The sequence below is a fragment of the Chinchilla lanigera genome, unplaced genomic scaffold (assembly GCF_000276665.1).
Source record: "Chinchilla lanigera isolate Chin_1 unplaced genomic scaffold, ChiLan1.0 scaffold00075, whole genome shotgun sequence".
Classification (NCBI taxonomy): Eukaryota; Metazoa; Chordata; class Mammalia; order Rodentia; family Chinchillidae; genus Chinchilla; species Chinchilla lanigera.
This window is the reverse complement of record NW_004955476.1, coordinates 196,439-221,139: the sequence shown is the minus strand read 5'-3', so window position 1 is coordinate 221,139 and position 24,701 is coordinate 196,439. Positions and strand designations below refer to the sequence as shown.

At 45.2% G+C, this 24,701-nt stretch overlaps 2 protein-coding genes and 1 long non-coding RNA gene across 7 annotated transcripts; 1 reads left to right on the top strand and 2 right to left on the bottom strand.

The window, feature by feature from the left end:
• Positions 1-872: 872 nt before the first annotated feature.
• LOC106146366 (nascent polypeptide-associated complex subunit alpha, muscle-specific form-like) lies at positions 873-7,257 on the bottom strand. The gene is made up of 7 exons (XM_013502902.1): positions 7,221-7,257; positions 7,061-7,168; positions 6,856-7,004; positions 6,162-6,788; positions 5,234-6,040; positions 1,753-1,911; positions 873-1,113 (listed from the first exon to the last, which is right to left on the bottom strand). Exons 1-6 carry the CDS (start codon positions 7,255-7,257, stop codon positions 1,798-1,800), a joined length of 1,842 nt encoding a protein of 613 aa, XP_013358356.1. The 3' UTR covers positions 873-1,113; positions 1,753-1,797.
• E2f8 (E2F transcription factor 8) lies at positions 5,913-23,441 on the top strand. 5 transcript variants are annotated; one of them, XM_005401715.2, is made up of 13 exons: positions 5,913-5,997; positions 7,699-7,826; positions 9,403-9,687; positions 10,064-10,220; positions 12,277-12,591; positions 12,970-13,131; positions 14,798-14,935; positions 16,496-16,699; positions 17,006-17,093; positions 17,928-18,459; positions 21,707-21,839; positions 21,962-22,362; positions 22,683-23,441. In XM_005401715.2, the coding sequence occupies exons 2-13, from the start codon at positions 7,812-7,814 to the stop codon at positions 22,863-22,865; spliced, it is 2,613 nt and encodes an 870-aa protein (XP_005401772.1). In that variant the 5' UTR covers positions 5,913-5,997; positions 7,699-7,811; the 3' UTR covers positions 22,866-23,441. The 5 variants fall into 5 exon arrangements, with proteins under 5 accessions (XP_005401772.1, XP_013358467.1, XP_013358466.1 ...); XM_013503013.1 differs by having other exon boundaries at positions 5,936-6,020; XM_005401714.2 differs by lacking the exon at positions 5,913-5,997 and adding an exon at positions 6,120-6,564.
• Positions 13,029-17,913, bottom strand: LOC102003538. Its single transcript, XR_263615.1, has 3 exons — positions 17,753-17,913; positions 15,480-15,751; positions 13,029-13,109 (listed from the first exon to the last, which is right to left on the bottom strand). It is a non-coding gene; the product is annotated as an uncharacterized LOC102003538 (long non-coding RNA).
• Positions 23,442-24,701: the final 1,260 nt, after the last annotated feature.

Below are 24,701 nucleotides of genomic sequence, written 5' to 3'. Positions count from 1 at the left end.
GAGACAAGATCTTGCTAATTTGCCCAGGCTGGGCTTAAATTTGCATTCCCCCTGCCTCAGTTTCTCCGAATGCTGGGACTACAGGCATATACTGCCATACCTGGCTTTAAATAAGATTTTTGTAAGTGTTGTCTTGGTTGATTCCACATCATCAATGAAGTCTTTACCACAGATATTACCAGCCCCTGTCACAGAGGAAGAAATGGAGGCTCAAGAGGTAAGTGGCTTACCCAAAGTCACAGAGCTAGTTGGTGCCAGAAAAAAGTGCAAGAGCTGGAGTCCTTGGATCTGAAGCTAGTTGGCAAGAATCAACCAAACCCAATTCTATGGCCAGCCCTACACTTAGAGAATTAAGATATCTAGGCACTGGGAGAAAAGAGGACAACAAACTCAGGAGAGGTAATATCTAGTGATAGAGCAAATAAACTAGACAAGAAACCTTAGCTCCTTCTGCACTTACTAATTCTAGTAAAAGATAAGAACACATTATCTTAAAGTATTTTTCTTCTTCAATGTATCTTTCCCCAACATGCCTATAAATTAAGCCACAGAGAGAGCAAGCACTTTTAGTCAGAGATGGCAGGAAGTCAGGCAAGGGGGTGAAGGACGGCAGATTCAACCGGTCAGAGAAACAATTTTCTAGCCAAAGATTCTTAAGCACCATCTGGGTACTGGGAATCTCCCCAGAGCAATTAAAACAAACAAAAATAAAACCAAACACAGATATGCATGTGTCTGGATTCAGACTATGTTATATGTAAAATATATAATAGTTGATGTTATTGAGTACTTACCATGTGCTCCCAGTAAAGAGTATGCTGAGCATTTTTCATCCATTAACTCACTGAATCCACATGCAAATCCTTCGAGGCTGTATTTTAATTCCCCTTTTATTGAGAAGACAGGAGACAGGGAGGAGTTTGGGGAGGAGATCGACAGAGTTTAAGTAATTTGCCCGTGGCTTCCCAGCTATGAGGAAAAGATGGGCTTTCCACCAAGCAAGGTCTGCGTCGAAGTCCTCACTTCTGTCCACATCTGATCCTGTCTCAGGGAAACGATGACCGGCCAGAAGATGCCTGTTTTCCGGACCCTGAGTTTCTGAAAAGCATCCATCTACAGTGTGACACAGATATAAATAACATTGTTGTCACAGTGATGCTGGGGAGGCTGGCATCCAACATTTTGGTTTACCAATATCTTTACTGATGAAAAATAATGTCATTTTATATCCTACAAGTTAACATTAGAACAATACATTTTTATTTCAAAGCTTAGCACTGTTTAAAAAACATCTAGTACTATCCATGTTGTGGGGAAATTCTAATGCAGTTCATTAATAAGTACAACCACAAGTGGATTGATTAACTGCAAGCAACTTCCACATTGATAAGTGCTATGAGCTTTTATTGAACATTTTCAATTAAGGTGGAGAGCGTAGTTATCTATTTTCAGACGATCTTAAGGTTATTGTCAAGAGAATTAATTTACATGGGTCCTGTTCCATCTCAGTTTTGTATGACAAAGCAGTTCAGTGAGCAATAAAAGCTCTACCACAGTGTTTCTGGTATTCTGGAGCATGTTAAATCCAGTAAGATCTGAAAAACCATGACTTTAAGGGAGTAGTCACATGTGCCCGGGAGTGGGAAGACACTCACCCTGGTTTTGGGGAGGACAGCATTGTAAGAGTGCTCGGCGACTGCCTACAACCTTCCAGAGGAAGGGCTGCCCCAGCCTGACAGCAGTCTGTTCTACCTGCTCATTGCCCAGCTCCAGGACCATGGAGAGCCTGCTGAGGCTTCACAGCAGCATCTCTGCCGATCCCTCCAGGAGAAAGAGAGATGCCGCCAGTGACTCCAAACCAGCAATCTTGAAGGACTCAGAGAAACAACTGTTCAAATGAAGTCCGCATCTCTGGTAAAGAAAGAGGAGAGGGAAAGAGGGGCAAAAGGTCATGAGTTAAGGGAACCGCTGGCTTTGTCACTGGGATCCCAAGCACAGCCCCTGTATCCTGTAGTTGATACCAGTATGGTCCCTAGGCAAGTAACATATATATGTGGGTTGAAAGGGGAGAACATATCTTGGACTCCTAGGGATGAAAAATACAGAAACTGTTAAAAGAGATGTAGAGCATAGGTAAAAAAGTATACTTGTTGAATCACAGAGTAGCAGAAGAAGTCTCCTACTTAGAAAGAAAGAACACCAGCTAATGTTCTGCATGGGACACTGTTCTACTCCTTGACTATAAACTCAAAGAAAGCAAGGATTTTGTCTCTTTTACTCATTGTATACACCCAGAACTTAACTCAGGGCTTTGGAGCTCTATCAGTTTCAGTATACTGTTTTTCAGTGAGTAAGTAAATAAAACCAAAACATCTAGCTAAAATAAGAAACATACCCTTTTAAACGGGGTGGTAATTCTACATTCTTACTCAAAAATTGTGAAGTACCAAGCATGTTTCAGGTGCTGAACTTGGCACTGCACATAAAGAAATGAAACAACAAGGTACCCTTGTGCTTGGTAGGACTTTACTCATCCAACGTGCATCAAGCCCCGGCTCTGGGTCAGACACCCGGCTGGGCGCTGAGAGGCAGACAGATGGGGAAGTCCCTCTCCCCGCCCTCTGCGAGCTCAGGGTGGCCAAGGTGGGAGGTGTCTATAAGAGAAATGCATCTACGGGGTTAGGCTCAGAAACAGGATGTGAGACATCTGCCTGGAGGGAACCAGCACGGATACTTTTCACTGCCAGGCTTTACGTAAAGAGCAGCAACTACCAAGAAGGGAGGTTATTTGGATTCCTGCATTAAGAGGATTATTTTTATGTAACACATTCCCTCCCCTGCTCCAAGCAATCTATACATATTCTTCTTGAATCCCCTAGAACCTGGAAAAGTGTGTCCTTCCAGTCCCCTAAGAAGCATGAGCTTATACAATCCTCAGCTCTACAACCATCTATAGGTTGTATGTACAATATTGCAATGAAGACAGAACTCAGACTCGTTTTTTAAAAGTCCTCAGCATTTAAAACATTTAGGCACCATAATTGCTCAGTGAGTGGCAACAACTGCGGACGCTGCAGCTGTGCCTGTGGCTGCAGATATCTATCCAAGACTCATCAGGACTTTCCACAGGAAATACAGGAGGGTTTGGGGATTTTCATGTGTATCAGGACAAGCTCTGACAAAACCCAGCCACTAAGTCAGCATAAGCAGCTGCCGACTCTCCCACGACAGATTCCTTTCTTGAGTTCATCCTCTTCAAACCCTGCCCAGACTGGATCCCGCACCATTCATCTGCAAGGTAAAGAAGTAACCACTTGTTCAAAGGGCCCGGGTGGGGGGCGGGGGGGAGCAGGGGGCGCAGGGGCTCTGATCTGGTTGCCAGTGGCTGCAATCCAGCGCAGCACATGGAGCTTAGTGCAATTTAAAGCCCAAGACAGCTTTTTTTGTGGTGACAGTGCCAACACGTGCTGCAGAAAGAGCACAACCTCAAAATGCCCCACTGGCTCAGGAAGTAAAGCTTCGATACCCGGGAGGCAGGGGCGGAGGGAGGCAGGGAAGGTGTAGGAACCCACTGGTTGAGCAAGTCTGCCTTAGCTCCTCATCTGCCCTAATCACAGGGGAAGGTCTTGCCTGTTCTTTTCATAACTGTATGGCTCCCTGGTGATGAAGCAAACAGACATGATTCAGAAATCCCAAATGTTACCTTTGAATCCAGGCACCTCACGTGATTCTCATTTTTCCCTTTCATCTTTGATCTCTTTTCTCATAATACTTTATTTAGTATTGAACGGGTTACACAACATAACCTGTAAGTTACATAACCCGTAAGGATGGCAGCATCCAGTGGACAAACTGGCCTAACCTCGCTGAGGCACAGATTACACAACACGGTGAACACACCCAGAAGCAAATGCACGAACATCCTCTTGGATTATGTAATTAATAACTAGTAAGGAAAACGATTTCAAACCTGTCCCCTGAACCTTCCTTCTTGGTTGTGCAGGAAACGTAAGTTTTAAGTAGTCTTCTATCTTCCCTTTACATTCATGGTCAATTTCAAACCGACACACTATACGGTTTTGACTGGAATTGTTTCAGCTTGCTTTCCTTTTCAAATTACCTTCCAGGAAAGGGTCATTCAGACTTCACGACTATATCATTTAGCTCTTAATCGGATCACTTTCTATCATATTCAGTGAATTTGGTGATAGTACCCGGGATTCGGTGTGACATGACAACCGCCATTAAGCAAGAATAACATACCCCACCAATGCTATTTTTTTAGCAGGGAAAGCAGTGAACATGGTTAGGAGCTGGCCTAACCTGAAACTAACATTGCCCTCACAAGGAGCTTTCAGAAGCAATGGAATGGGACATAAGAATGGGGAGCTGGTACCCCTCAATTCTAATTCTGGCTCTATAGGTAAACTGGCTATCACTTAAACCTTTTGTGCCTCAGTGTTCTTCCCTGTAAAATGGTGTACAACTACCCCATGAAGCAAGTGAGGACCGAAAGTCGGGAGAAGTTAAACAGACTTGACTTCAAGTCCCAGCCCTGTCACTCACCATAAGACCTTGGGTTTATTACTTTATACAGTGCCCTCCTTTGCTTTCCGGTCCTGACCCAGGTTTTCACACCTGTGCTGAGTCTGAAATGAGATGCTATCCAGGAAGTGTCATCACAGGTGGCTGCTCCCTGCTTATTTGCCTTGTTGGTACTTGGCAGGTGGAGCCTGCAGAGCGCATGGCCCTGTATCTCTGAACACAGGAGCATCAGACTGGCTGATTTGGAAAAATCCCTCTAAAGGGTGCTTATGGACCACTGGACTCTCACAGTGTCAAAACTTGGGGTAGGTTGAACCTAAACCTAAACACTGCTGGCGAGGGCAGTGGTCACCAGGCAGACAGCAGCTAAGGCAAAAGCACCATCAGCCACCACCTTGCTCGGAGAAGGTATAACTGGGATCTGCGAGGGCCAGCTCTTTGTACTACTTGCAGTGAACCTCTGGCCTTTATTTTACACCTGAGAGCTACAGGAGGCCGCCCCTTGCTAGGCACTCGCAAAAGGTCAGCTTTCAAATCTACGCAGTTCTTGAGCCTTTGCCGAAGCGGCGCGTGCCACTAGAAGGGGACCAGGGAAGTCGGTGCTAACCGATCCGGGCGGCCACCCTCCGCTCCCCGAGGTTGCGTTCAGCGGGAAGACGTGCCGGCTCTCACCATCTAGGCCCCGTACCTGCAGCGCCGCGATCCTGGCTCGGGATTTCAGCAACCCCACCCTTATCGGGTCCAGGAAAATTTTTTTAAAAAAATATGTTGTATGAAGGAAGTCAGACAAAGCTGATTCACTGGTACACAAATAAACGATGGGAGTTGGGCTGCGTAGCCCCGGGCCTGGCCGTGTGGCGTTTAAAGACGAGAGATTGCAGAGAAGGAGGAAGAGCCCTAACCAAACAGTCGCCGGGCGCCCAGATCTTGGCGCGGTTGGGCAAGACAACACGTGCGGCCCAGCAACCCCAGTACCGGTCCCCAGAAAAGGGAACCGTTTAAGGCAGAGAATAGCGGAGCCGGCCAACGCGGGTGCAAACAATCCAGGCACCGCCAAGGCAGTGCGGGCGCCTCCGGCCTTGATTTCCCATTCTGCCAAACAAGGGTCTCCTAACCGTGCTGTTACTCTAAAACCCAATGCGGCCGGCTGATCCGGCGAAGGCTTAGAGACCGGAGAGGAAAGAAACAGCGAGGGGAGACGGCAGAGAAAAGAAGACGCGGGATCCCGGGATAGGCTTGGCGGGTTTTCGGCTTTACTCCTCCTCCTTCCACACCTGAGTTCCCACGGCCGCGCCGAGGCCCCGTGCCCGTGGAATCTGGGCCGCACAGTACTCAAGCTTCTCCCATCTCGCAGTTTCCACTTTCTGGAAGCCGTGGGGCCGATGCTGGCAGCACAACAACGCGTGCCACGGGATGGCAGGGGGAATGGTCCCGCTGGGCTGCGGAGGTTAGGTGAGAGCCGCCGGGGCTGGCCGGTGAGTGGGATCGCCCCAGCCTAGAGATAGCAGGACGCCCGCGCTCCGGCCCGCAAACCTTGGGCTGGCAAGATTTTATTCCCCAACTTTGAGCATATGGGCATGGGGTATATGCAAAAAAAAAAAAAGGAAAAAAGTTGCAGAACTTTTCTCCCAACTCTGCCGTGGGGGCGGGACCACAGGGCGGTGCCTGCACCCTGATTCGCCGGCGGCCGGTGCGGAGAGACGCGGATTGGCTCGCGGGCCCGGGCCGGGCAGAGCGGGGTGGGGGAGGGGAGCGCCCTCCCCGCCCGCGGGATCGGCTCGCGCCGGGAGCGGGTTAATTTCAAATCGGGGGCTTGACTGCTCCAGGACGGCCACGCTCCCCTGCCCGCCCGTCCGCCCGCCAGTCCCGGTCCCAGCGTTTCCCTCCGGCACCCACCTCGGCGCGGCGGAAAGGCTGACTGATCGCCCGACACGCGGGCTCCAGGGCCTGGGCGGGAAAGGGGGTGCCCAGGGTCCCCATTCGGCCCCCGGCGGCTCCGACCGTGAGGTGGACTGACAGGTCAGCAGGAAGCAGAGGGACACGGCGCCGGGCCTGCGGGCCCCGGGAGCGGGCTGGGGCGGGCGGCGGCGGCGGCGGCGGCCGTTTCCCGCCTCCCGCTCTGCTGGGGGCCGTGGAGGGAGGAGCTGAGCTCCCGCGCAGAGGGGCGGGGGCGAGCGAGGGGGAGGGGCGGGGATGCCGGGGTTCCGGGCGCGGGTTTGCCCGCGCTCAAGCCCCGCGCAACTCTAAGGGGCGGCGCCGGCCACGGTCTGTCTTTCCGCGCCAAATTTTTAAATCGAAGGCGGAAGGTACGGCCCCGCCCTTGGTGGCATCAGCCAATCGTAGGCCTGCGACCCGGCCTCTGATTGGGCGGGAATCGTTGCCCTGGAAACCGTGAGGATGCTGTCCGGGAACTGTCGGGCGGGCGGCGGGCTGGCGGCCGGCGGGGGCGGTGCGGTCGGCTAGGAGGAGGGGAAGTGTCCCGGGCGCTGAGCGGGTGGTGGCAAGGGGACCGTACCTGGTTGCCTTACGGAGCAAAGGCAGCCTTCGGTGGTGGAGTCGAACCTCGTGTCGTGAGCCCGCCACCTGAGCGCCAGTGCTTCACGTTCTGCATCTTTAATGAAGTCTTTTAAAAAGGAGAAATAATCATAAGGCGCTCTTTAAATGCCCCGCCGTACGCCTAGAGCTTTGGGGCTGAATTTGGAAGTTTCGCATCAAGCAGCTTCCCAAGCCTTTACTGCCGCGCCTGTGCACGTGCGTGTAAGGGGAGAAATTCAGGCATCTCGATGCAGATTCGTATCCAGATACCTGGAGTCGTGTGTGCTCTGCCAGAACCGGGCTCGTGCGCTCAGTCCGGAGCCCTGCTCGGGGGACAGGTGGGTGCTTTCTACCGCGTAGTTGGTGGGATCCAGAAAATAGTCCACCTCTAAAGATGGGAGGGGGTTGTCTGGAGGGTCTGCGGGTTGCTGTAAGTCCATGACAGCAGATGGGTTTGTGAAGGAATTTACTTGTGTTACCTGCAGGTCTCTGCCTTGTTAGTCTACCTGTGATGGGTCAAAAGTATTATCTTAATTCGTCGCTTTTCGTTAGTCTTTGTTCCTGTAGCCTCTTGTGTGTGAATTTTCAGCAGATCTTCCGTTTTCTTTTTTCTTTAAGGATTTTAAAAATTTTGATAGAATTGATTGGACCACTTGAACTATTGGGATTTGGGAAGGAATTCCAGATTTTTTATTTTTAAAGAAACACTAAATGTATGAGAAATTGACAGAATGGAGAACGAAAAGGTACTTTTAATTTCAATCTCTACTCCGTAGTTTTAAGTGTAATATCATCCTGATTTAACTTCTCAGTTTTCCATTCTCCAGCGTCATTAATGTCATCCTTTTTTGGTTATTCTTTGTAAAAACCTCGAAGGCAGGGAAATTTAATTTTTGAGGAGAGGTGGTGGCAGTCTCAAAGAGATAAACAGAGAAAATCAATTTTAAGAATACTGAAATATATTAGCTACATGAAAATACTTAGGAGGATTCTTGAAAAATTGGAATTTGAAAGGACATTTGATATGACTCAATATTAGATTTCTTTTAAAGATAGTTTCCTATCAGGGCTCAAAATGCTGTTTATGAGGTATTTTGTAAAGTTGCACAGGAATTGCTAATAGGGCTGGCTTGATTGGTACTGATAAATTAACAACACGAGTGAACTTTTAGGAAGAATTTCTGAAAGTTTTAGATGTTAAATAAGAGACTCACTGTTACTCTGTGAAAAAGCCCATCCTTGGGCCCACATGTTCTGGGTGTTCTTGCTCGCAAGCAGCTTCCATAGGATCTGTTGTACTAACTTCCCTGTAAGAAGCAGCATTTCTGGACTAAGAAGGTTCTAGTCGTTTGTGACTTCCCTCCACCTGGTGTTCTCTTCTGCCAAATAGGAATACAAGATTCAGTGAAAAGACAGCAAAAACCCTCAGGTGTCACATGTAAAATAGTACCATCAATCCATATTCCCAAAGTTACTGGCAACCAGTGGATCTCTCTGTCCTTTCACTTATTGCCATTCCAAGTGTTTTCTTTAAAATAGTTACAGATAGTGTGTGAAGTCCCTGGTGTCTGAAAGTGGAAAGGACATAGCCTTCATTATTCTTATTTATGAAATGCCATTAACTTACCCTCTTGTCTCAGTGGCAGCCCTCCTTCTGCCAGGAACTAGCTTTGTTACCTTGGGTAGCTCCTTTTACTTCCCTTGACCCACTTTCTCCATCTGTAAAGTTAGAAGGTATACATTCAAAGAGCAGATGTTTCTGGCCAGAAGTCGTTCTCTTAGGCACTCTAGATTTTCCTGATAAGTCTGCTCAGCCCTTGTGCATGTTTGGTGTTTTATTGAGGATCTACTGCATGCAGCCATTATGCTAAATGGATAATGGTTTCTGCCCTAGAGGCCTTATTTATTAGTTTCTGGTGTAAAGGTTGTGTCTAGAGCTTGAGATCAATTGAGTGTATCAATCTTGTTAGAAGAAGATGAGTGGAGGGTGTTTGGGGACTGTCACATCTGCAACTCTTCTCTAAATCTAAAATTGTTTCAAAAGAGCTAAAGTTATATTTTAATATTTTTTTTAATTCTTGGAAGATGAAAACATTTAGGTCCATGCTTTTTACAAAATTAAAAGCAGGAAGTTTAACTATTGGAATGGACAGGAAGTGTCAAGTGATTATTGGAATGCACTCATTAATTTAAATCAAATTTATAGTCTCATTTGGCATTTTCTCCTCGGCACTGTTCTATGCATTGTACAGTTTTTAGATGTTAAAGCCATCTGATAAATCCTGTCTTACAATAGATTTTTAACTACTTCTTCTGAACCAGGAAAATCTTTTTATTGAGCCACACAAAAGGGGACTGATGAAGTCACCCCTGAAGGAGTCCACCAAGGAGAATGTCCCACCGGCCACTGACCTGCCCTCTCCTAACCTGGGCCCTTTGACCACGCCCACCAAGCCCAAGGAAGTCTCCCAGGGAGAACCATGGACACCAACAGCCAATTTGAAAATGCTTATCAGTGCCGTGAGCCCAGAGATCCGCAGCAGAGATCAGAAAAGAGGGCTGTTTGACAACAGAAGGGGATTACCTGAGGCCAAAGACTGTTTACACGTAGGTTTTCATGGGTGGAGCCTAGGGTTCGTTGGGTATTTGAAGCTGGCACAAAAGTATCCACAATAGGAAGTCTTGCTACTCAGGGACTGTTGCTGACCTCCTTCTGAGTACCAGAAATACGCGGACCCTGTCAGATATTGCACCAGGAATTCTGAACATTCGAGCAATTTTCATTTCAGGCTTCCCTTGCAGATTTGCCAAAGCTCATGTGTACCGCATCCCCCCACGCACCCTTTTTTTCCTACCCCAAACTTTGCAGCTGTCCAAGCTAAACATGTGTGTAAGTGGTATTAGTCATTAAGCGCAGATGCCCCCTAGTAAATCTGTCACACTTTATTTACTAGTAAGACATTGTATGCCTTTTCCTTTGTAGGAACACTTATCTGGAGATGAATATGAGAAGTCTCAACCAAGTCGAAAAGAGAAAAGTTTAGGGCTGTTGTGTCACAAGTTCTTAGCGCGATACCCTAAGTACCCTAACCCTGCTGTGAATAACGACATCTGTCTTGATGAAGTTGCAGAAGAGCTCAGTAAGTATGCGGAGAGCTTGCTGAAAACGGTTAATAATTAAAGTGACTTTATGGACTTAACTCCTTCAGAGCCAGTGTGTAACAGGCGCACATAAGGCCACGTGGAAATTAGGTTCTAAAGTCTTTCTCATTTAAGAATAAAGGTGAATACTTTATAACTTCAGTAAATCTTAGAGGCAAAGGAAGCCACTGTGGGGGTTGCTTCTGATTATAGGGTCTCTAAAGCTTTGCTAGGAGGCAACAATGTTTTATAACTTGTTTCACTATCAGCTACAACTCTGCACTTTCACTTTGGCTTCTCCTTGGGAAGCTCATACATATCGTCATAGCTAAATGCAGGGCCAGCTTCTGTGAGTGATATGAGGACTCGTGTATCCCCTGCCACGCAGCCACCGCTAGTCTGAGGAGCGATGGGTTTCTGGAATGTTCTGTGGCTGGCAAAAGTTATGTTCCACTCTCTTTTGCTCCTTTCATCATTGACCTGCATCAGGTTACAGCTAAAAAGGGGCCTGTACTAAGCTTGGGTGTATCTTTGGAGTCACGTACATATCTTAATCTAATGCTCGGAGAGGTGTGCTATGCAGGATAATACACTTTAGTGTCTGGATATCACCCGTGGAGAAAAGTTTTACGTTTCTAATACGTGTTTATAAATATCAGTTTTATTTCACATTTTAAGACTATGACACATTCATCTCCCCTTCCCATACATCAGTAGGAGTACCCTTTAATCCAGCAGCTATCTATTGATCACCTGAGTGCCAGGCAGTGTTCTAGGAGCTCAGAATAGAACAGAAAGGGCAGAACCCCTTCTCTGGGGAACCTACATCTGAGAGCGGCAGTAGGTACAGAACAAAGGACCTAACGTGATGGTGAAGTTCAGAAGGTAGTAACATGCTACAGTGAAATAGAGCAGGGTGGAAGGATCAGCAGTGCCTTACAATTTTAAATTAAGTGGTCAGGTCAGGCCTTACTGAGTTGACGTCTGAGCCAGGACTTGAAAGAAAGAGGCAAGGCAGGGGCCTATGAGGACATCAGGAAGAAGGGCTGAACAGAAGGCAGCCCCGACCTCGGCTTTCAGGCAGGGGCTTGTCAGGAAGGTTCCAGGAGCAGCGAGAGGCCACTAGGGGGCACCCTTCTTGAAGGAGTGTTTTGTTAAGTACTTTGCTAGAAAGGCCAGATTTCATCAAATATTTGTTTTTTGTTTTTGGTTTTTTTTTTCATCAAATATTTGAATGAGAATCAACATTGGTAGTAAATTTTTGGAAAAAAGAGAAACGTAACACTGCATAATGCTGAAAAGTCAATTTAACTAGATGGATAGGAGTCAGAATTACCAATATCACATTGTTAACGGTAGCTAGGAAGTAAGCACAGTTAGACCCAAAAAGGGATATAATTTTCTATTTTTTTAATGTGAATTTTTAGAAAACATCGTGGTCTTTACACTTTTCTGAAATCTCAGCACTTTGTACCAATAATGTGATTACTGTAGGCGTGTGTGTGTGTGTGTGTGTGTGTGTGTATGTGTGTGTGTGTGTGTGTTAGGAAGGTAGCGTGAATGGAATTTGGAGTATAAAAAGACTTTGTTTTGCCACTTTCTGGCTTGTCTATGGGATGAGCTCCCTTCTCTGGTTTATCCTCTATGTCATTGTTCTTTTTGCTTTTTGTTTTTTTTTTTCCTGGTACTGGGAATCAAACTCACGACCTTGTGCTCGCCAGGCAGGCACTGTGCCGCTGAGCTAAATCCCCAGCCCCTCTCTATGTCATTCTTAAGGTGAGATATTTATACCTACTTCACAAGTTAGAGCAGAAATGTCTTGACGCTGTGTGGCACATACTAGGTCCTCAATAGATGTTGTCTTTCTTATTCATATTAATTCATCTGTACATGTTGTTCTCAACAAACAACTTGTTAAGAGTATGTGCGTACAGTAAATAAAATTATATTATCCAGAACCTACTGACTAAAAATACTACAGAAGAAAATTTACTCAGTTCTAAACACATTACAAAAGTCTGACCCTAGTGACACACAATTTCTTCTTCTTCATAGATGTTGAACGTCGACGAATTTACGATATCGTGAACGTCCTAGAGAGTTTACACATGGTGAGCCGACTCGCCAAAAACAGGTACACTTGGCACGGGCGACATAATCTCAACAAAACCCTTGGGACTCTGAAGAGCGTCGGGGAAGAGAATAAGTACGCCGAGCAGATTATGATGATCAAAAAGAAAGAATATGAGCAAGAGTTTGACTTCATTAAGAGTTACAGTATAGAAGATCACATCATCAAATCAAATGCTGGCCAGAATGGACATACAGAGATGTGTTTCGTTGAACTCCCTGGCTTGGAATTTCGGGCAGGTGAGACATGGTATGGAAAAGTCCAGGTTAGCTGGGTGTGCTGGCGCGTGCCTGTAATCCCACTACTCAGGAAGCTGAGGCAGGAGGATCACCACAAGTTTGAGGCCGTCCTGGGCTACATCAGCAAGTTCAAGGTCAGCCTGCACTGCATGGAGAGACCCTGTCTCAAAAAAAACCCGAGACTGTGTGGCTTTTCTGAAGGGTCTCCAAAAAAAGACCTCATGGAAAACACTATTCTACCGCTACTGCGGCTTTTAATGTCAAAATGCTGCAGTTGTCAGCTGGATGATCAGGTGGTGGTATTTTTAGCCTTGTTACTTTAGAAGTCACTTGTCCCTTCATGAATTTTAATTCTCTAATCCTCATCCTTCTCCAAAGCTTCTGTAAACAGCCGCAAAGACAAGTCCTTAAGAGTGATGAGCCAGAAGTTTGTGATGCTGTTTTTGGTGTCAACGCCACAGATCGTCAGCCTAGAAATTGCTGCCAAGATTCTAATTGGGGAGGACCATGTGGAAGACCTGGATAAAAGCAAGTTTAAAAGTAAGTGTCAGAATCATGGAGTTCGGGGCCTGTTTGGGAACAATAGTCTCAGTTATCAGCTGATTTTTAAGAGTCTTGGGCATCTGAACAGATCTCTAGTTATCTTCACGTCCCCCAAGCAGCTCTAATAGCTTTAGTTACCTCGTAGGAGTCAAAGATAGGAAAAATTATTCTTATTTGTGCTTTGACTTTATCTGATACTTTAACACTGGGCCCTTTTTATACTAGGAGAATCTGTCCTGTGGGGTATAAATGAGCAGTAAATTGTACAGTAAGATCGAGTCCTAGATCCGTTCTTTCCACTCATGCTGCGCTATGAGAGTACAAATAGCTGTTATAAAATTGACCTCTAAAGTGACCTGTAATAGAGTTTGCCTTTCGAAGGAATGATTTTAGCCAGCTGACCTGTTCTGAGTTCGGATGGAACCATGGATTGGGTTCCTAACACAGCTCCGTCCCTCTGGCCAAGCCAGATTTTCAGGAAGCTCCATGCGAGGAGCAGAGAGAAGGTGTGGGCAGAGGTGCTCAGTGCACGGGGAGTCTGTTGCATGCCCATCTCTGCGGGGGGGCTAACCTGGATGGCGGCCACTCACAGGACCCAGCTGTATGGTGAGGAAGAGCTGGCCCAAGGGACCCCAGAGGCTCTAGGGATTGCTTGGGGCCCTCACACCAAGATGCCATGCTGTCCTATAAAGCTGTACTGGTCCCGCGACAGTATGTTCAGATGTCCTGTGGCCAATAGTGACAGTTAAGTAGAGAATAAGGGTAATGATGCTGGCAGTGGGGTTAGGAGACCTGCAATTTGAAAACAGACATTCTGATTCTACTGATGGGTCGCCTGTGTTTTCTGAGTCACTGTTTTCAGCTCTGTTTCCCTGGTTAGTCACAGCCTTAGAAGCTATTCCAGGAATTGCAGCTGTGTAATTTGCTGAAGCCCCAGGAAATTCAGTACTTTCTCTCCTGGCTGTGAAGCAGGAGTTTAGATTTATAAGTTTATGCTAACAAGTTGGAAGTAAATAGGCTTTCTGAAACTTTAAGATTCGTGAGATTTATAGAATTAATGAATATACGCTTGACCTAAGGACAGCTTCTTATTTACAAAATGTACACATTTTGTGGGGGTACAGAATTTTACACGCTTATGATTTTTTTTTTTTTTTTTTTTTAGTACTGGGAATTGAACTCGGGACCTTGTGCTTGCCATGCAGGCACTTGTGCTACTGAGCTATACCCCTGGCCCCACCCTTACAATATTAAGTAAATCTTGTTATAAACTATCAGAAGCAGAAAAGAAATACATTTATCACTGATCTATTTCTGTCTGTTATGTCTGTTCATAAAATTCTTCTGACTCCTCCTTATTAGAAGATACCTGGGAACGGTAACTTTTTATAAATAGGACGATCTCATCAAGATTTTCCTTTTGCAACTTGTACTGTTGTCATTTCAAAATTCAGGGCCAGCAGTCACTGTCTTTTAAATATTTAAAACTACTTTTTCGTTTTAATTAAAGCACTATACTAGAATAACTTAAAAGGAGTCAGATGTCCCTGCCTGGCATTGATGGTTAGGATAGCTCTTAGAATCTACATGAATTTCTTATGAAGCAAAATCCTTTGATCCTGCATTATTCTATTAAGAGGGATATATACTTTTTTATTTCCAGCAAAAATTAGGAGGTTGTATGATATAGCAAACGTCCTCAGTAGCCTGGATCTTATCAAGAAAGTTCATGTTACGGAGGAAAGAGGTCGAAAACCAGCTTTTAAATGGACAGGCCCAGAAATCAGTCCAAATGCCAGTGGTATGTAATTATTCATTTTCATCCTTTACTTTGTTTTTGTGAATGTACATTTGGGGAGATTCTCCCTTCTGTCTTCCTGCACCCCCACATGGAAAAGATATAGAGAGAGATGATTGAAAAAAAAGTGTTGAGTGCCAACATAGAAGCTTGACTAGCAGTTCCATCAACACCTTAAGGTCTATAACCCCGTCCCATGCTGTGTCCAGGAAGTCAAATTTGTAAATGAAAGGACTTGAAAAGTTGAAAGCACCCCATCATTAGACACAACTCCTGCTGCTGCTCTGCTGCTCCGTGAGCACAACAGGACCTGCACACGTGGGGAAATGATCTAAGTTCATTCTGCTTTCAAGGTAGATATCTCTAGTCCACATCTCAGTTCTGCAGTGCTGACGTTTTGCCTTCCGCCAAAGATCCCCACCCAGAATCACTGGAAAATGACAAGAACTTGGAGCACAGAGAGACTAAGTTTCAATCCCAGCTCTGCCACTTACTAGTTTTGTGGCCTCAGGCAAGTTACATCTCCAAGTTTCCTCAGTGTCCTCACCTGTGAAGTTGGAAGAACGGTGGCGCTTTTGTAGGGCTGTTGCGATTTGGGGTGTAACCTCAGGGAGAGGTGGTCCTTTGGAACGCCGGTCCATATTCGTCCACCCTGGTCCATATTCCAGGCCCACGTACCACCCGCTGGGAACCTTGAGTCAGTGGCTCATGTCTCTGTCTCTGCTGTCATCTTTGAGAAGTACCTGCCATGTGGAGCTGGTGAGAGAATCACCGTATTTCGCCAGCTTTCACTGATGACAAGACACAGAATTTTCCAGCCTTCAGTAAGAAAGAGAAGCCAGTAGTGACTACACTGTAGCACATCGCTGGTATAAGATACAGTCCGTTCTCACATCCACATCCACATCCACAGATCCCACATCAAAGGGCTTGACACAGTCATGTGTTTTTTGGTTTTTTTCCTTCCTTTTGGCTATACTGAACATGTGCAGACCTTTTCTGGTTACTTCCTAAATAGTAATGTATGACAATTATTTACATAGTGTGTGCATTCTACAGTATTAGGTGTTATAGTCTAGAGATGATAAAGCATATGGGAGAATGTGCATAGGTTATGGGCAAATATTGTGACATTTTATATACAGAGCTTGAGCATTAGCAGATTTTGATACTGGAGGGGATTCTGTAACCCATCCCCCCAGGTACCAAGCGACACTCACTATAGGTGTGGTTTCAGAGATACATCATGAAATATCAGATCTCAGAATTCAATGAATAAGATAAACAAGGTCACATATATAAAGCACCCCTGGACAGTAGCGCATAGCTGGTGCTTTACAACTGTCAACCGCTTTTATCCCTAAAATTTGAACTACACTGTGATTTCATATCCCAGAAGGAAGCCAGACCGCCAGACTTTTGTTGTTGTGATTGTTTTTGTTTTTTTTTTCCGGCACCGGGAGTCGAACTCACGACCTTGCGCTTGCCAGGCAGGCACTATGCTACTGAGCTAAATCCCCAGCCCTCCGCTAGACTTTAATACAGTAACCTTTTCTGTTCCAGGCTCCAGCCCAGCCCTTCCTTCCGCCACCTCTGATCTGGAGGTGAGGCGGTCTGCCAAAGAGAACTGTGCCAAAAACCTCTTCTCCACACGCGGGAAACCAAACTTTACACGACACCCGTCTCTTATCAAGCTGGTGAAGAGTATAGAGAGTGATCGGAGAAAGATAAATTCTGCCCCCAGTAGCCCTGTGAAGAGCAGCAAAGGTGTGTATCCCAGGAATGCTGCGGCTCATTCCTCTTTCTGTGCTTTTTTAATATATATAGCTTACTGGGTCACTGCAATATTTGCTAAAGGAATTGGTTCAATATCTATAGACCCAAACCTGCAGACTCGTTAAGCTAAATTACATGTGAATTGCAAGAGTAAAAAGTAATTTGTGGGGTTTGCTATTAGATTGCTGTGTAACTTCAGAGGCAGGTGCATGTTTTCTGTTCTTTTGTCTAGGATGAGGCTTTGTGTGAACATTTATTTCTTAGCTTTGACCACCCACCCTCTTTCTATTTTACCAGCTGAGAGTTCTCAGAATTCTCCACCCTTCCCAAATAAAATGGCTCAACTCGCAGCTATTTGCAAAATGCAGTTAGAAGAGCAATCCAGGTAGGTTGACAATGCTCTTTAGTGATGGGATGATTTACTTTTACATTGCATTGTTGGAACTGCCGGTGGGAATGTAAACTAGTACAATCAGTATGGTGATTCCTTAAAAAAACTAAAGCTAGAAATTCCATTTGACCCAGCTATTTTCCTGCTAGGTATGCTCCCGGAAGAGTTAAAGACATTATATTACAGTGATACATTCATACCCATGTTTATAGCAGCACAATTCATAGTAGCTAAATCTTGGAAGCAACCGATATGCCCATCTACAGATGAATGCATAAAGAAAATGTATTTACACACTACAGAGTATTACTCTGCCATAAAAAAAAAGATAAACTTCAATCATTTGCGGGAAAATGGATGCACCTTGTGACCATAATGTTAAGTGAAATAAATCAGACACACACGCTTAAATACTGCATTCTATTATATGAGAAACACAAATAAATACTGAGCAAAATAAAAGATAGATTAAGTAGGAAGTAGGGAGATAGATTTTTCTCAAATGGGAAAAGAATCAAGAACTGGAGGGAGGAGAGGGAAAAGATTTAAGACATGTTGTGTATATGTACCTAGTCCACACGAGGAAGGTAAACACCAGGTACTACAAACGTGGATTGATAAAAAACATTAAACTTAAAAAAAAAGTTGCTTACCTTCTGTGATCATGGCACCAGCCTTGGAAATTAGGGAGGTGATCTTTTCTGTATCTCCGGCTCAGTCAGTACAGCAACTATCACAGAAATGCGGCTTCAACCCGAGGCTTAAAATGAAAGAACACTGAGGAGAAAATGTATTTCCTTTGTGTCATGTTTGAATCTTATCTTTCAGTGAACCCAGAAAGAAAATGAAAGTACAGCTAGCAAGATCCGGGCACTGCAAGCCAGTGGCCCCGGTGGATGCATCAGCAAAGGCTGAGCTGGAGCTGACGACACCATCCCTCATCCAGCCCCTGGGCGTGCTCCCCCTGGTCCCAAGCCCGTTGTCACCTGCTGTGCCCGTGATCCTACCTCAGACCCCTTCCGGCCCATCCTATGCTATCTACTTGCAACCTGCCCAAGCCCAAACCATGACACCGCCCCAAGGTCTGAGCCCGACAGTCTGTCCCTCTCACTGCTCTAAAGCTGCCGGAGCAAAAGAATCCACAGATGCCTCCACCGAGAAGACCACCAACAATACCCCGCGGGCCAGTGGCTCCTCCAGATCTGGAAGCTTACTGCTAGCACCGGAGCGACAAGGTGCAAAGAACCGAACCAGGGAGGCACCTGGAGAAAGGGGCTCTAAGAGGTCCAGCACGTTTGAGGACTGTATTTCTAACAAGAAATACAAAGAGGACCTAAAAGGACTTGAAAATGTGTCTGCGGTAAGTACGACCTTGAATTGTGCTTTAAAATTGTAGGAATTCCCTGCTCAGTTCGGGGACAATCTAGGGACTTGTGAAATTTACCAAAGCAAAGAGCAGTGTCTCAGCAGACAAAGAACTGTTCCTTAGCGTCCCGTAACCCAAATGAGGTCCAGACAGCTAATCCCCTGACCAGGATGACGGCAGAGACATTTTTAACCTTTGGAGGAAGGGATTACTTGCTCTCTTTTTAGAGCACCGCAGGTGGCTGTCCTTCGGTCCGTTTCTCCATCACGCTGGAATGCAAACACCTGTCATGAAAGTTGTAAATAATTTATAAACAGACCTAATCCCAGATGGATGGATGCATCCAGGGTTCCTGTAACTCCTCCTTTCTGAGTCATTCCCCAATGTTTGTTTGATGTCATGGAACTGACATCTGTCGCCTAGAAGATAATTTGTTCCCCGTTTTTACTTTTTATCTGGCAATTTCTATTTTGTGTAAATAGAGAAATCAAACTGACCTTGGCAAAGTGGAGGTATATTGGATACACCAGTTTCTAAAGATGTTGACATTCTAGATAATTTTTTTCCCAGGTGGAGATTAGGTCTGGAAAGAATTAATATTTATTGGATATTTACCCACATAGCAGATGGCCCAGGTATTAGGTACTTTTACATACATTGTCTGGTTTTCCTCTATTAGGACGATTATATAGGAGACGCATTCTCATCACATAAATACCACTGTACATGGGAGCAGAAATTAATCTCTCATTTTGTCCCTGCTGTTAACTCAAGTTATTTGACTTATCCACATCTTTTTTTCTTTTCCTCGTCTATAGTGAATTTATTCCACCAATTTTTTCCTGCTTGCTCTGGATCACATCTAACCCAGCACCCGCCCCCAGTGGGCAGTACTCCTGAGTACTTGCCCGATGGCCATATCTCAGTGTTTGTGGGATTAAGTGAGTTTATTCCGTGATGATATACATAAAGGGGCTTGTGATCCTGTTAAGACGCCGTATCAGCTGCAGGGCATTATCTGTAACTGTAGTATTAAGGAAGCTTAGAGTTTGTCAAAGCTTCCCTGAGGATGGCCTTATGAACACCATTCAGAACATCTATTATCATGTATTGTCTTGCACTTAGTGCACATGCTAGGGAGAAAATCGCCAGGCTCGCTGTTCCGGGAGGTCCATTAGTCTCTTTGGGCCAGTGGGGATGATTTCAGGATGGTCTTCTGTTGTACCCCGAGTCATCAGGATTGTGTTTGTGTTGGGTACATTTCCCATGTCCCCTTGCTTCTTTTTCTTTTCTTTTTTTCATCTCTGTGACTCCATTCGGACCATTTCTCTTTGGCACAGGCTATAGAGAACAAAGACAATGTGTTAATTAGTCCAGGGAACATTACCTGAGAATCCACACTTCTAGAGATGGAAAAAAAGACAGTGTTCAAATCAATACAAAAATAAACACAGTGAATGTGAGAAAACGATAGAGAAAATAACATAGTCTGAGATGAGAGGAAGAGGGGCGTCTCTAGGCTAGAAGAGATGACAGTGACATTCGAGTGGAAATGTGTCAGATTCATTCATTCTGCTAAATTAGTAGCTCTAACCATTTTTTTTAAAACAGAATTAGAACTGTAGGTTAAAAGATTTTATAATAAATGTAATTAGTTGAAAACTGAAAAAGTGTGATGACTGGGAGAGTATCACAGGTTTTACTGAGTCCTGAAAGAGTGAAACAGCCATCATAATAACTTGTACAAGAGAGTGTGAGTGAAGGTCTCAGCGCACCTATATGTAAAAGGCGTCAACCCACCCTTTAGGATTCTCTACTTCTGTGCTTTCAGAGTACCAACTGCAAAGGCTTTTGAGTGTTACCAAGCACCTAAGAAACAAAATTTAAATCTTGCGGTATACTTTTAGCTCTGTGGATTCTGAGTTCACTAGTTCACAAGGAAAAGACTTATTAAGAGCCAGATCAAAGTGCGGACTGTTTTTTTGACAATGGAGAGAAGAAATGTCGGAAGGAAGATAAAAGGAAGCCCCTACTTTATGAGAGCTGCTTTTAGCTTTCACCAGCCCCGAGCAGGATGGGGCCAAAGCAGACTGTGCTGGCAGTCCAGCCACCCACGTAGACTTTTCCCATTCAGAGAAGTACAGAGAGTAACCGGCAGGGTGGGAGGGGCATGCAGGCTGTTTCGAGTATTCCTACTTTTTTATTGCATGACACTTTTGCTCAAGGATGTTTGGGTCTCTAATATGAATTAATCAGTTCTATTTCTTTGTCATTTTTGAACTCCAGCGTACTTTAGTTTTCATGTAAAAGACTGGTTTCATCAGAACAAACCAGAACAAGCAGTCTACAACAGTCTATAAATTCCTTTGTTCTAAATCAGGGGTCAGTAAACTTTCTATAAAGGGCCAGAGAGTAAATCTGTTTGGCTTTGTGGACCATGTGGCTCTGTTGTACCTACGTAGCCCTGCCACTGAGCAGGCGAACAACCAGATGCGTAAATGAGTGGGCGTGGCAGTGTTCCGGTAGAGCTTTCTTTACAGAAGCATCTGAAGGGTTGGACATGGCCGTGGTTTGGCCACTTCTTTCTCTAAATCAACACTGTCTCAAGCATTTTCTTTGAATATTAGTCCTCCTTAATAGCCTACCGAAAGTAGTCTGGGAAACGCTCCATGCAGTGTGCCCCACTTGCAGGTTAATAATGCGTGCCATCATTAAAGTCTCTTAAAAATTCTCTAACAAAGACACCATTTGCCTTTGTTTAATTTAGCCTTTCCCAAACATATTTGATCATGAATCAAGTCATGCCTGCTTGCATCCCCAGAAACGAGAGTCTCTCAGAATACTCATTGGGAAATACTATCCCACCTCATTCAAGAATAGCCAGGTACTACTCCTTCCGTGTGGCATGTGGTTTTCACCAGCATTAAATTTGACCCCAGCAGCACCACACCACACCACACCACACCCAGAGGTCTGATCACAGGAGTCAGGATGTCATCGTATGAGGGAATTGTGCTGGTGAGTCCTACTCCTCCACAGGCTCCAGTGGCATTTAAGATAGACGATCGGTGTTATCCAGCACAAGCACTGGGATGGAGGAGGGTGTCGTGCTCTAGGAACCAGATGGCTCAGCCCAAACCGTGGGAGGCTTTGGTTTGAGGAGAGAAACAGCAGCTGCCCTGTGGCCGTTTTTCTTGCTGTAGCATTTGTGTGTAAATAAACCCTTCCTCCTGTTTTCCAGACCTTGTTCCCGTCAGGGTACCTAATCCCTCTCACCCAGTGCTCATCCTTGGGCACAGAATCCATTTTGTCTAATAAAGAAAACTCAGGTACACTTTCCCCGAACCGCAGGATCTACAGCTCCCCAATCGCAGGTGAGTGTGTGGGAAACACTATTCAAACCTGAGTCAGTCTCTAGTTTCTTAAGCCTTGTAAACTCCTCAGACAAACGCCTGTTCTCTTAAGATCTCTCCCCCGCCACCCCCTTTTTTTCCAGGTGTTATTCCAGTGACATCCTCTGAACTCACTGCTGTGAATTTTCCCTCGTTTCATGTGACACCTTTGAAGCTAATGGTCTCACCAACTTCCGTGGCAGCTGTCCATGGTGGGAACAGCCCGGCTCTTGCCTCCAGCCACCCTATTGCCATTCCGAACCCAAGCTCAGCCATCGTAAACTTCACCCTGCAGCACTTGGGACTCATCTCCCCCGGTGTGCAGGTGTCTGCCAGCCCTGGGCCTGGATCCGGAACCATTCCCGTGTCCCCGAGAATAGAAGCAATTAGTATCGTACCAGAAAATGCAGGCTGTCAGCAAGGAAGGGCCACCAGCTCTGACTCATCTGTCCCGGGCCAGAGCCAACCAAATGGACAATCCGTCATGGTGACAGGGACACAACAGGTGAGGTTCATTTCATTATTCCTTGAATTAGTGGGTCCCAACTGTCTATCATAGGAGACTCGCTTTTATTTCCTTTGGAGAAGAAAAGAACGGGTGAGTGAAGGAGGGAGAGCCAACCTTCCTTCCAGACCCAGAAAGACTCCCCGGAGAGTCCATATTATTGGCTTAACAAGAGGTTCTTGTCTCCCCTTAAAATGATGGAGATTGCAAAACTCGTTAAGACTTCCGCTAGCCAATCAATCTGATCTTCCAAGTCTGCTAGGGCTGGTGCATCTCTGTAGTTTTAATTCCTTTTTCCCTTTCCTCTCTTTTTTAATCAGCCTGTTCCTGTGACACCCAAAGGGTCACAATTAGTGGCCGAAAGTTTCTTCCGTACCCCAGGTGGACCAACCAAACCAACTGGCTTATCCTGCGCGGATTTCGATGGTGCTAATAAAACCTCCTTTGGAACCCTCTTTGTCCCACAGCGAAAACTGGAAGTTTCCACAGAGGATGTCCACTAAGTGACAGATGTTGGCTTAATTTAATTTCCTAAAGACTTATTTAATAGAGAAGATGTGCACAGACTGATTTGGAGAATACAGTCTCCAAAAATACTGTAAATATGTTGGATGTTTACACAATATCAAAGCAGATACTTGTTTTCATACATATATATACATATACATATATATATGTACATTTGTACAAGGCTGTCTTCAGCCTTTCAGTCAAAATAAAACATTGAACTAAGGTGTATTAACTTCTGGGGGAAGATGATTCATCATTTCAACTGTACCTTTGCTATTATGCAAGTAACTGTCTTAAAGTTTACTTCCCTTTAAGTACATATCTTTGGCATGCATAGTATAGCATTCTCCTCAACTTTTCGCACAAAGGAAATGCTGCGTGGTGTACAGTGCTGTGTTTTTACATAGCAGGGCTGTCGCTCTGTTTTTTGTAATTTCTCTCATCTGTTGATGTTGCAGGCGATGTCTTTGTAGAGTTTGCAACAACCCTCAATCAAGTCTATGGAAAAATTATTTATAAGATGTATTTTTAATCCTAAATTGTTAAAATTAAAACTTTTCTAAAATGTAGTTAACCTTTTCATTTGGCCCCTTAGGGCACTTCGTGGAGAAAATTAAAATTTCATCTCAGAGGCAGATTCTTGGTAAAGAGTCTATCTTGGGTTCCCTCAGATACGCAACTGATAGAAAGTGCCTACATTCTTGCCCCCTTGGGACCCTTACTATTGCCCTAGTGGACGTTGCTTTGGACAGGCTGTGTCTAATTCCCATCTGCACTGCAGCCCACTCTGGGAGGTTGGGGATGGAAAGCAGGAGCTGCGATGCTTCCTGTCCTGCCCCGGCACAGTTAGCACCTGTCCCAGTGCCCCTGCTGTCCACAGAGGATGCTCTGCCACTAGAACTCTAACCACACGCAGGATGGTTGGCGCCAAGAAAGAATAGCTGTAAACATTCTAGTTTCCTCCACTGTCAGAGAACTGGCACGTGACACCCCAGTGAGCTCCAAGAGAAGAAATGAGCTGTGTACAATGTGTTAAATGTGCCTTGCCTTCACGCCCTTGTTATGTGACAAATTATATCTTGAGAGTCTACAAGAACCTTCCCAGGTCACAGTCTTAAAGGATCATCACAATACCTATTTCCTACATGTTAGCTTTCTAGACAGCTAACATTTTAATTGCACTGTCTCCAAGTTAGGACTGCGATGTCACTGAGACTCCAGTTAAAGCAGTGTTTACTGGGCTTCTTTATCCGTTCTCCATCTGCCTCTGGACGCACCCTAGAAACTCTAGGAGGTCCAAGCACGTTCGTTGCTTTGGGGATGATTTGAACATTCAAATGTCACCCCTTTCAAATATACATGTTTTATTTATACAGCCAAGTACAGCTAAAAAAGCAGATTTTCACACTGACCTAAAGACCTCTCACCCTCCATATCACTAGAAAATGAACGTGAGCAATTTCCTCCAACGTACCTTTGCCTTTGTCTTTATCCTGCTTGAAGGGCATGCAGACATTCCCTGATATATCAAGAAGTTGCTGCTATCTTTTAAAATGCGTATAATACAGTTGAGAAAAACGAATAAGTAAAGAATTTCCATGCAATAAAGAGAAGGTAGAATTCCATACAGGCTACTAGATTGAATGGCATACACAGAATGGTAATAGAATGACCATCCCAGGGCTCCTTCCATGCCCCTGCTCTGGCGGAACTAAAGAGGGTAGAGGCCAAGGCTCTGTTCTTCTCCCCTCACCAATTCTCCACTGGAAGAACCTCCCTGAGGAAACCACATGCACAGGAAAAGATGTGTTGGCTTTGAGGACGGCCCT